This window comes from Camponotus vicinus, unplaced genomic scaffold (genome assembly GCF_025532165.1).
Source record: "Camponotus vicinus isolate PSW18456_S1 unplaced genomic scaffold, iyCamVici1.0 SCAF_7, whole genome shotgun sequence".
NCBI lineage: Eukaryota > Metazoa > Arthropoda > Insecta > Hymenoptera > Formicidae > Camponotus > Camponotus vicinus.
Window position 1 is genome coordinate 15,276,153 of NW_028141979.1, and position 12,346 is coordinate 15,288,498.

The 12,346-nt window shown below is 33.2% G+C and overlaps 2 protein-coding genes and 1 pseudogene across 15 annotated transcripts in view; 2 read left to right on the plus strand and 1 right to left on the minus strand.

Annotated features, from left to right (window-relative positions):
* Positions 1-12,346, minus strand: part of LOC145974574 (dynein axonemal heavy chain 6-like) — a 424,968-nt gene that overhangs the window by 212,772 nt on the left and 199,850 nt on the right. For 5 of the 13 annotated variants that reach the window (XM_083104474.1, XM_083104473.1, XM_083104472.1 and 2 more), the window contains 2 exons: positions 3,877-3,996; positions 1,255-3,763 (listed from right to left, as the gene is read on the minus strand). The exons of 5 other annotated variants lie outside the window; for them this stretch is intronic. In XM_083104474.1, the coding sequence (XP_082960600.1) occupies positions 1,328-3,763; positions 3,877-3,996 (2,556 nt within the window). In that variant the 3' untranslated portion in view covers positions 1,255-1,327. Of the gene's footprint in view, positions 1-1,254; positions 3,764-3,876; positions 3,997-5,029; positions 5,250-12,346 lie in introns of those variants that run through there. 3 more of the 13 variants (XM_083104484.1, XM_083104483.1, XM_083104477.1) reach the window with 2 other exon arrangements.
* Positions 5,698-6,931, plus strand: LOC145974487 (uncharacterized). The gene is made up of 3 exons (XM_083104341.1): positions 5,698-6,100; positions 6,214-6,377; positions 6,453-6,931. The coding sequence occupies exons 1-3, from the start codon at positions 5,863-5,865 to the stop codon at positions 6,906-6,908; spliced, it is 858 nt and encodes a 285-aa protein (XP_082960467.1). The 5' UTR covers positions 5,698-5,862; the 3' UTR covers positions 6,909-6,931.
* Positions 7,441-9,233, plus strand: LOC145974488 (uncharacterized; annotated as a pseudogene). The gene is made up of 5 exons (XR_014439704.1): positions 7,441-7,581; positions 8,033-8,103; positions 8,223-8,421; positions 8,500-8,963; positions 9,042-9,233. The product of XR_014439704.1 is annotated as an uncharacterized LOC145974488 (transcript).

Below are 12,346 nucleotides of genomic sequence, written 5' to 3' on the forward strand. Positions count from 1 at the left end.
ACAATGAATATACTCGGGGTTTTTTCAAACCGAGCTCTTGATGTCTTATAAACTGAACGATTGAAGTTTCCAGATTCTTCTTTGAAAGATTTTCTCGCTCTTTTTTAAAATTTTTCTTCAATAGCACTAATCTCAAAACGGCATTTAGATACCACACAGCTCCATTTTTGCTCTAAAATCTTTCTCTCCTTTCTCTCTCTCTCCATCTCCGCCACAACTGGATCCATCCAATAATCGTAATCATCATCCGTATCATCATTGATGATAATAACTTCCCTGGCGAAAATAAGAAACTTTATAAAGCGTTAACAACCGTTGAGTGAGGGTTTTCTGAGAGTTTATATGCTTTCAAACTTTGTAAGAGCACTTATATAACGCTGTTGGGTTTTGAATGTTTTCTGAACGCTTATCAAACGCTGTATATAATGTTGCATGAAAGTTTTGCAATGCTGAGGTAACATTTTTCAGAGTACGTTCAGTAAACATTGATACATCTTCGTGTACAGAGTTTACTATCAGACTTTTCAAACGTTTAACAAACGCTTTTTCCAATACCGTTTTTTCACTTTCAGCAAATACTTTTTCAATGCGGCGAATTGTACGGCGTTTACACAAACGGCTTGGAAACGCCTAAGAAACGTTTTTCCGACGCTGTAACACGAGTGTTTGTTTTCTTCATGTAGCAAACGCTCTTCCAATGCGGCAAATTGTAGAGCGTTACGTTAACTGTTTGGAAACGTCCAAGAAACACTCTCATAAAGAAAGTTTATAAATGTCTTGGTAACGCCATTTCTTGCGTTCATTCATAGTTTGAAATTGCGTTAGTTTATGCCAGTGCGAATTTGAATTTCTTATGATAACATCCTCTTTTAGATTCATCCAGTAAACCTCTTCCTAATTGTCACTCGTATGGGGATGTCAAAGTTAGAGTAAAAAAAAGATCAATTTCCAAATCCTAACAATACTTTATTTAATATATGTATAATAAAATACAAATGTGAAAATCCTTAATATCTATAAAGATATAAATATCTATAATTATTAGATATAAATCTAAATATTACTACTAAAAGGAAATTTACGAGTTCAAGGTAATTCCTTTAAAGGCTTAATCCAAATCTGAGAAAATAAATTATTCAGAGCAATTATAATATCTTTAAAGTTCCTAATTTTCCATATTATTTACATGTAAACTTAGAATTATTTATTGGCACCTAAACTTAATCATTTATTTACATCTAGACTTAAAATTATCATAAATTCATAAGTAAGTAATGGAAAATATCAAACTATACATTACAAAAAAATTAATTTGAAACTTTTATTATTAATCCCAGTGGCAACCAAAAGACAATCCACACACATAAATATTATCGGGTAAATTCATCACAACACAAGATTGTTTGATGGAAGACAGTTTGACGCACAGCATTTTGCCAATTTGTTTATCTTTGAGGATATATCTCAGAACCACGTAATCGTTTTGAACCAATAAACGTCTGGAGCATTTAATCGTTTGTACAAGAAGTAAAATTTCCCCCAACGGTGACATGGTAATGTATTTTATCTTCACAATTTTCCCATCTCTTAGGATGGCATAAGAATCATTGTTCTTTTTCTTATCAACATATTGGGACGAAGTATATCTCATTCCATTGTACAATAATCTATTAAAAAAAGTAAAATCGTTAATGTTAAAACATCCAAAATAGACAAAGCATTGTTCTTCTTCAGACAAAATCGAAACATTACGCTGTCCCTTCCCTAAGAGAAGTGCTCCATCAGAATGCACAAAATATCTAAGCCTCTTATTCAAAACTCTTTCTGAGAAATTAATGGTACTTTCAGATGACACAAGCTCCTCACATAGAATAGATAATGAATTAAACATAAGAAACTTACGAGCAATCTGTGAAGTAACCTGGAATGGACTCTGATATAGTTGTAATAGATGTCTATTTTGTCCTTCATAACAAAATGCATTTTGTGTCCACAAGGAACCCCAGTTTATGACACATTTGCATACATGAGTAAGAAGATGAAGGTTGTAGATTGTGTGTTCAGGTTTAAAATATTTATGAAAATAATAACAGTATCCAAGGAACAGATTATGCGCCTCTTCAATTTCAATACGAAGTACAGAATGTTGAAGGAGAATATTAGTTGCTTGGGAAAGCATAGCGAGATGAGCCAAGTATTTGTCTTTAAGCAGGCCTTGCAAACATGGTATGCAATAAAATAAAAGCCATGACCTCCATTCTGAAGCTTTCCATTTACAACAGTGTTCAATTGAACGAGGACTTCTAGTTATTGCTGTTGGAGGTTGTATACTAAGAAGACGGCTATCTATTGTGTCCGTCAAATTTTTTAAAGCAATATTATCTGTCATACCTATCCAACATTTCTTGTTAATAGAATCGAACAGGTATTCCATATGAGATTTTATCACACCCAAGAGGATGGCATGCATGTAATCGACGACAAATCCCCAAATCAAATCAAAATAAAGTAGATTTATCAAAATAGATGGACCTTTGACACCCTTGTAATGTCGCTTATTTACACATGGTTCATCTTTCTTTTTATAAGCTCTTATTGCATCCTGATAAGTGGATTCTGCCGTTCTTTCATCTTCTTTCGCAGAGAGGACGTTAAAACATCTCGACCTTGAACCTGTTTTTTCCTGCTTCTCATAACAGAATGTGCAGCCATAAAATGCATGGGAAGACTGCATGTTGAGAAGTTGCCATCGTGCAACAGAATCAGTTACAACAGTTAAAGGGATGACCTTACTGACAACCTCTTTTCCCTTATGAATCCAAGAAAAACCTTTAGAGGAGAGTTTATTTGCTTCTTTAACAAAGGGTTGTAAGAAAACCATTTGATTCGGATCTTTAGATCCAACATATAGCCCAGCAAGAAGCATATATTTACTGCGAGCTTTAAATGGGAGTTCATTGATAGTTACATAAATAGGCCATAATGATTTACCAGTCGACTTTCCAGTTTGTACACCGTCCGTACAGAAAGAAAATGAAAAATTAAGAGGGGATGAGAGAATTCCTCCAAGACCACAATGCTTTTTATACTGCTCCCCGTCATATATATCTTCAAAAGCATCAGAGCGATCTTTCTTACGATTAAATCTGTGAGTTAACAATGAAGATGTTATACGTGAATCACTTACTAATTTTTGTAACTGTGACTCTAATGATATGGACAAGAAAAAATTTGACGGCTTAGACACATCAACATTATTATCACAATAAGAACAATGCACAAATTCTGGCAAACAACTCTTTTCCCCTAAGTACACTTCACATGTTGGACAATAGATATGATAAGATATGCTTTCCTTTTCTTTCTCTATGTATTGAAAGTATTTGTACTTTGTTTCTGGAATATCTTCCTTGTCGTACATTGAGTTGACCATTCGGAGAATGTCAAGCTGTGTTTCCCATGTTAAATTATGCTTCACTCCTAATACAAGGCACATAAAAATAACATCACCAACTGTAGTGTTTGTACAATCACACAATCTTTCTGAAAGTTTCTTATTCTTCGTTTCCATATTGCTGTGATCAATAGGTTTTGATGAGGTATCATTGGGCAAGGAGTCTTTTTCTGATGATGAGGCAGACTCTGAATCTTTTAATGATGAATCCAAGACAATCTTTCTAATTTCCTCATTATTGTTGGATGAAATATTAGATTTAGTTGATTCTGTTACATTAATGACTTCATTTATTCCATTAGAATTGCTCTAAAAAGAAGAATTAAATGAAAATAAAATGAAAATAAAATAGTCATTAAGAAAATGAGTATTCTTCTTTTAGTAAAATGTAATATTCAGAATTCCAAAATATTATTGCATACCTGCCAAGAATATGATGCACATGAATCATCAATACTTCTATTGACAGATATGAAATTGTCTTGTAATATTGCACCTGTCCTCTCAACATCATTCTGTGACATTGTTGTAGATGATGTATTCTAAAACGAAATAATATTTTCAGTGAAAAAATATGTTACACTGCGAAACTTCCACGCAAAAAATTTGTCGATTAATATTTTAGCTTATTCGATATCAAGTATACAAAAACATCAAATTATCACTTTTGAGGTTAATAAAGACTAATTATATATTAAAATGTTATTATACGTATTTGCCAAATAGGAGCAAAATCAGAAAGATCGATCTTTTTTGTACAGGGTGTTGCGCTTGAATACACGGCAGTATGACGGATTGCCTATCCCGTCGGAGTCGGTCGATCGGTCGAGAAATACGCGTGCCGATATTATCGATGAATGCGTGCGCGGATAAAACATAACAAGCGGGCGTGCTATACGGCGCGAAGCCTACGAGTCGTAAGTTGTTTATCTCATAATCTGTGAACTCTCAACGCGCCTGTGCTAAATCCTTTTTTAATGTAGTAACGGTGAGCTGAGGGAATAGCGGGAACTTAAAAGTGTTAGAATCTTGTTCACAGTTTGAAGGAAATAATGTCACATACAAATAATATAAATAATAATATTAATATTAATATTAATATTAATATTAATATTAATATAAATATAAGTATTAATATAAATATAAATATTAATATTAATATTAATATTAATATTATTATTTATATTATTTGTATGTGACATTATTTCCTTCAAACTGTGAACAAGATTCTAACACTTTTAAGTTCCCGCTATTCCCTCAGCTCACCGTTACTACATTAAAAAAGGATTTAGCACAGGCGCGTTGAGAGTTCACAGATTATGAGATAAACAACTTACGACTCGTAGGCTTCGCGCCGTATAGCATGCCCGCTTGTTATGTTTTATCCGCGCACGCATTCATCGATAATCGGCACGTGTATTTCTCGACCGATCGACCGACTCCGACGGGATAGGCAATCCGTCATACTACCGTGTATTCAAGCGCAACACCCTGTACATCTGGTGCAAAATGATCCTAGTATTGCTTTAACAGGAAAACTTCGAAAAAGCGACACAATTAAAAAATAAACAATACCTCATCAGAATTGTAAAAGATTGTTCGATATTCTGATGACATTCTTCGTCCAGCAGATCGTTGTCGCCGACGATAAGCGGTGGAGCGAGGGATATTTTCTTCAATGTACAAAAAACGTTTGTATCGTCCCATTTCAAATATTTTTCAATGATATTTTCAATTATATTTCAGATAATATTTTCCAATGTTAAGATGCCGGTGTCTACTGAAAGCAATGGTGGCAGATAGGATTTTCGCGCATGTGCAGCGAACGCGGTCTTAATGAAGTATCTAATATAGACAAAATGGTATGCCGTTGATCACCCGAAAAAATTTTCTCTTAAAATTGTTCAACGGCACACACTTTTATCTGCGTATACACACACACACGTACGTGTGTGTGTGTGTGTGTATTATACCATTTTGTCTGTATTATTCTTCATGTCTGTACTATACTTCATTGGCTGCGTTCAGCAGAAAAAGCTGCTTTACAACTGTTGTAAAATTTGTGAGCCTGATTGGTGTATGCTCTTAATTTTGGCTGACTCTAAGAGTATACACCAATCAGATTCACGAATTTTACAACAGTTGCAAAGCAGATTGTCAGCCATTAAGGCCGCGTTCGCTGCACATGCGCAAAACTTCAAACCTACCTGCCAACACTGACTCTTCTATGCTTGCGGCATGTCCAGACATGTTTATATGATCGTGTACAGAAGTGCGAGCTCTTCCGTGAATCCGTTTTGTGTGCGAGAACTGCAATTGAATGACCTGTGCCTATATATATCTAATCTTTGAATCAATAACTATTCGGACAATTAAAGAAATATCTATTGTTTATTTTCATCTTTGTCATGAGTGAAGTGAACAATTCCGAGTGGTATGCATTGGTGAAGTATAAAAGTGGCAGTAAAACAGAAGTACTGCCAGTGCATAAAATTAGAATGAAAATCGGAAAAAGTGAACGGATAGCATTCAATCCGAAGTCTTTGACGGATTTTGATAAGACAATATTTTATACCGTTAATACTGCGCACGGCAGCAAAGACGGAAAAGAGCACAAGTGGTATGCTCTAATCGGTTTGCTTGCTGGTAAGTAATAAAATAACGATAAAAATAATAATAATAATAGTAATAATAGTAACAATAATAATAATAATAGTATAATAATATTAGTAACTTAGTCTTTACTTTCTGTTTTATAGAATCTCGAGAGGCATTGGAGCATGCCATGAGTATAAAGAGAATTAGTTGGCCTAACCTATTGGGTGAAGATGAATCGGAACCAAATTCAATTGATGATGCTACGTTAAAACAAACTAATATGAACTCATATAATATGACTATCAGCAGCAATCGTGATTCAAATGTAAGTATAATTTTTGCAAATGTTTGACACATATGATCATTTAATTATACTGATATATCTTTTTTTTTCTTTCAGAGAAATAAAAAAATGATCAAGAAAAATGCTACTGATGCAATCCATGCAAAATTATTATCATCTAGGAGTCTGAATCCAAGTGATGCATCAGTGAGCATAACAGATGATGAAGATATAATTGAACATTTGTTGCTAGAGAATAAAGAATTAAAATCTGCATTAAAAGCAGAAAGAAAGTGGAATAATCCATCTGGAGAAGAGAAGGATTATATTAACATTCTCAAAGAATATCTGCAAAGAATTGAGGCAAAAGTAGAAAAAATGCAAGACAATTTTCAGGAGAAATTGAATAGTGCAGGAAAAGTGAACTTGGAAAAATTCGCGGAGTTAGAGAGAAAAATGACAGATGTAGGGGACTCAATAAGTAAGTTTCCATCCTTACTCACAGTACGTGCAACATTGGTTGAACAGTTTGCCCGAAAATGGAAATATTCAAGATTAATAAACTTAGAGTAATATATTACGTGCATATATTGATAATAAATAATAGTAATATTAATTTATAAAATTAGTAATTAAAATAATTAATATAGTATCACAGATGGCTATAATTAAAAAATTCACTTGTGTAATAGGTGTGATATTTTCATGTAAGTTGGGTATGATAACTGTCAAAACCATAATTTTTAGACTACTTATATATGAGTCCTATTGTAAGATGCAAAAAATATAAAACATTGTTGAATTGGTCTTTCTTAAATCAATCACACATTGATTGATGTAGTTGCTGAACACGTTTAATTTCGAGATATTTAGCTTACTTGTACAAAATTAAGAAGGCGTGAATAACACACACACATGTGTGTTGTGTGCTGCAAAGAAAGGGAGGAAGTGCACTGTGCACTTGCGCCACTAACAAAAAGAATGCGCGGGAGAACAAAATACATGCAGTAAGCAACGAAAACATAAAGATACAATAAATTAAAATAATCAATACAATTTTATCTTACAACATATATGATTGCCACCTCAAAAAGTAAAAGGTCTGGAAAACGTGAATATTCGATTTGGAAAACCTGAAACAAGAATTTTTAAGTAATGTGTATGACAATTCTGATAGAGACCACTACGCGATGCAACATGCAGAATTCTTATGCAATATAATGCTCCATGTGTTATGGCAGATTTGGTACGTTGTTGTACACAATCCAATTGTAATTGGTTTCGTATTTATCTTAATATGTTGTTTGATTAAGTTAGGCTTTGCTTTTATTTCAAGCATGAATTTCAAGCAGTCATTTGTATTCTCTCGCTAACTCTGAAAGTCTTCTCCACTTTGAAATGATAAATAGTGTTTTTAAAATTATATAGTTCGCAGTCTTGTACTGTTCTTGTGTGATGAATGACATGTTTTTATTTTATTTTATTTTCATACATAGCACACTGGTATCACTCACAGAATTTCTTAATTAATATTTGATTTTTGTCTTACATCTTTCTACACTTGAAGAATGAAAGTTTTAAGGCTATTTTCTACATTAAAATCAGTTTTAAGCTGTCTTATGTGTGATTTTGTATATGAAGTAAAAAATATACTTTGAAATAGAAATGGTTATCACTAGTACTTATTTATGTTATAGGAAAGAGGCCACTACTGTCTTCTATAAGTTCAGCCTCCACCAGTGAAGTTCCGTCAGACATAGAAGAAAAGGTGAGTTTAATGCTATTCTGTAAGTGAGGGTTAAACGAGTACGTTTGTGCAATACTTTTTATTTGTTTCCTATTCATCTAATTTTATTAACTTCATGTATTCTCTTCTATCATCTGCAGATATCTCTTGGAGATGGAGTTCTCTGTTCCAAAGCAGCATATAACAAATTAGTACATGTAGAAGAAAGCCACGCTGATTGGGCATATGCTCTTCTTAAAGGAGTCTTCGGTGACAAAGCGCACCGTATGAGGGTGCGAATCAGCAGCAAATATACTGAGAACGAGAGATTCCCAACAAATTTTCTTATGGTGGCCAAGTGTAAATAACTGTTTCACACAGATTTTTTAAAATCATACGATAATTTTTAATTATACTAAAAACTTACTTTTTTTACAGCCCTGCATCGATTGGCTAGGAAAACAGAAGATTAAGGATAAGAATGGACAATTGCATCTAAAATACTCAGCCACAGAAGTGGAAAAGTATGTGAATGAACTCCCCGCGTATCTGGCGGATCGGGCTTATGATATGCAGGGTCCTCGGGACGCCAACGCAAGGAAAGAAAGTGGAAACCTCAACGACCCTGAGCGTAGGCGAAGTGGATCCACTGAGCTAAAGCGCAAATATAGGAAAAGGGGTCAGTCCTTACTTGAAATGCAGCAATTCCAACAACTACCACATCCACAGCAACCTAGTATTCAACAGCCACTCCCATCTCAACAACAGCAACCACCACACCAGGAACCGCCATTCCAACAATAGTTATCACAAACCTCATTACAGCAATACCAATCGCTCGATTCGTCAGATATTCCGCTATCAATACCAGAAGCAGTAGCGATGACAGTTGAAAATTTTGAGTATGTACTATTAAATTTGAATACAATTTTGTAAAATATTTTATTGATTTGTTTTTAACATTTTTCCCTTGTTTTCAGGACTACTGCAACCACATTTACTACTCTTTAAGCATTTTTCTTATTAATTTTAATTATTATTCTTTTTATTTGATTGTTATTAAAAGGATTTAATTTTTTTTGTTTGAAATGCTTTGTATACAGCTTGCACATTTTGTTAAATTATTTGAAAAATTTTAATATTTAATACATTCATATTGTATGAATCTTTGTTTTCCAGCATATTGTATTGTAATTTGGTTGTGATCTAATATAAGTATTTCAATATAATAATATTATTATTACAGTATTTTAATAATAGTAATAATAGTATATATATATATATATATATATATATATTTATAATATTTTAATATAATAAATGATTTTTTTGTCTATATAATGATTTTATTTTTGTCTTCTATTTTACTATATTTTTTCCTCTTTTAGAAGATAGTGTAAAGAGCGTTTGCTATGGACATGTGAACGTTCAGTAATTGTTAGGGTCATTCCAGAATACATTCAAATGTCCCGTTGCTAATTGCCAAACTATTGCGATCCAATTAGCATCGAATGCTAATCGAATCGCAATGGTTTGGCAACTGGCAGGACATTTGCAACGTATTCTGGAATGACCCTAACAATTACTGAACGTTCACAAATCTATAGCAAACGGTTTTTACGCAGTCTTTTAACGACAAGAGTAAACGCTCATTAATCGCTTAATAGAAGATGCACGCAGTTTCAAAGATGAAATTAAACACTTAATAGAGGATCTATAAATGTTTTAAAGAACTCTTTGCATACGCCAAGTAAACGCTATGCAAACCCTCAAAAACGCTATGTACAAATGTCTTTCAAACGCTGCAGTGTTGCAATTTTTGTTCTACAAACTCTTTACTAATCGTTTTTAAACTCTCGACGAACTTCCACAAACGTTCATGTAAACGCCAAACAAACGTTCATGAAACGTCTCATTTTTGCCAGGGTTCTTCTTCGGCCATTATACAAAATCAACGAAACAGAAGAACAACGAAAGAAATGATACTCTAATGCTGCAGACTCCTCTGCATTATATATATTTTAATATCTCTTGTCTCTTTCTAATTAGAACATCACGTCTCATCCACCTCAGCATTTCTCTACATTTGGCGGAGTGTGTTGAGAAAATTATCGACTATGTGATATTCTTATTCGTATGGAAGGAAAGAATTAAAATCATAGATGGAATAAAAATAATTTATTTATTGCACGCATCGTAAAGAATATCATTTACAGCGCATGTTAATAATTCGCAATCAATTAATGATTCGCTGTTAAAGACATTACTCTCGCGTATCGTTTTTACAGCATCGCATACAGTAGTAATATTGTTACGTTGTAATACAGTTTCAAATTGTTTAAATTTTTCATTTACGAGATAGGTATTCTCGCATAACCAATTGTGCATATGATCGATACAATTTTCAAAATTAAATAAATGTAATAATGTTTGTGGTTTCATGTACAAAGAATTGTCGCATAATGTAAGTTTTACAATTTTCGATTGATGCATAATATGCACTTCGATCGTTAGATCCCCGATCGATAATGGAGGAGCAGTCGATTGTAGAAAACGGTCAATGCTGCTCGTTTCTGCATCAACAAATTCCACGTTGAAAAAGGCAGCACTATTTGATTGTCTCGATTATCGTCGAGAATCAGCTCCACGTACGATACAGCTCTAACGCTTATTCCAATGTCCAAATACTTATACGACGTTGAGGTTAGAGCGTATCTTCTTCCAAGTATATACGAGTCGCACGACGAAGCTGAATGCTATGTAAATATATAAATAATTAGACCAATATTTAAAAAATTTTAATAAATAAAATTTTTGAAACAATCTTAAGTGTCACATTTTTGCTTCTTACACGGTGGAGTTTCACCGTTTTAAATCGGAACGTAAAATTTCATATTGATTTCTTCAGCAGTAAACCTTTCACACACGCGATTGATGTAATACTAATCGTATTAGAATTAAGAGGATGCCGGAGTCTGACGGGTAGGCGCCCTCATTTTAACATAATTAAAAGTGTCGGTACATTACCAACACTTATGGTTATGTTACCGACAGTATTGTCAGAATAAAAAGACATGCATATTTTAGAAAGAGCAATGTGAAAGCTTTTCTTTACATTGTGTTTAATTGTGTTTGGAACAAAAAATATGTTGCATTTTCACTGCTCTATCGTCTCGCACAAGCAACGATTTTAGAGCATAGATCTGTCTTTATTGCGTACATATTAAACATAATTCTAATATCATTGCTCTCATTTAGCTGTGTCTCTTTATATATATAAGAAAAATATATTGTGAAAATATTTATAAATATTATATACTTATAAATTTTACGAATACGATATTACATCAAACAATTTGCATAAAACATTTTATATTGTTAGCTTTTGATTATATCAATTCAACAAATGTCGTGCATAAATTGTAATTTGTAGAAAGTTATATGCAAATATCCTTTATATTGTATATACAGAGTGTCGCAGAGTACTATACATATGTAAGCGTTTGTGAGGAGCGTAGTAAATTGAAGAAAAAAGTCCCATAGCATTTTACGATTTTCGTAATAATAGAAATTATAAAATAAATAAATTATATAATAATATTAAATAAAATCGAACGAATGTGTGTATCTACGTGTGTGTTTGTGTGTTTGTGAGAGAGAGAGAGAAACGCTCGGCCGTTCGAGCTATTACATGGTCCAGCGTGTTAGGCATTTCGTCGGCACGTGGCAAGGGGAAGAACAGCGGGACATGCCGTTGTCATTCGTTATGCCGGGATTACGATGAACTTAACGTAACCGGACGCGACGGGACGTTAAAGTGACGTGACGTTAACTTATTGGTTGAAATTATCTGTGAAATTACGATCGCCGTAACGTGCCGTATAAAAAAAAATGAAAAGTGATTTGAAAAATTGGTTTTTAATTTGTCAAAGACGTGTCAAAATATTCTATTATATTCTATTAAATATTATATTGTCATTTTCGTTGATAGTTTTTGTTTAATAATTCAAAATGAATTCTATTGTGAGGCGTTCTCAATTTTTTAATATTATTTTGGCTGGATACTTGTATTTGCAATTGCGGAAGAGGAAACGAATACGAACCGTTGGTGTAAGAGAAATTTTTCGAAGAAGAATCCAGTTTGGTGACGGACATAATTTATTAGAAGAACTCCGTTTCAGTGATCCCCTCTTTTTTTTTATTTACACAAGGATGAATATCGAAAGGTAAGATTTATGATTATCTGGCACAAAATATAATCATTTTTACAAATTAATAAATTAAT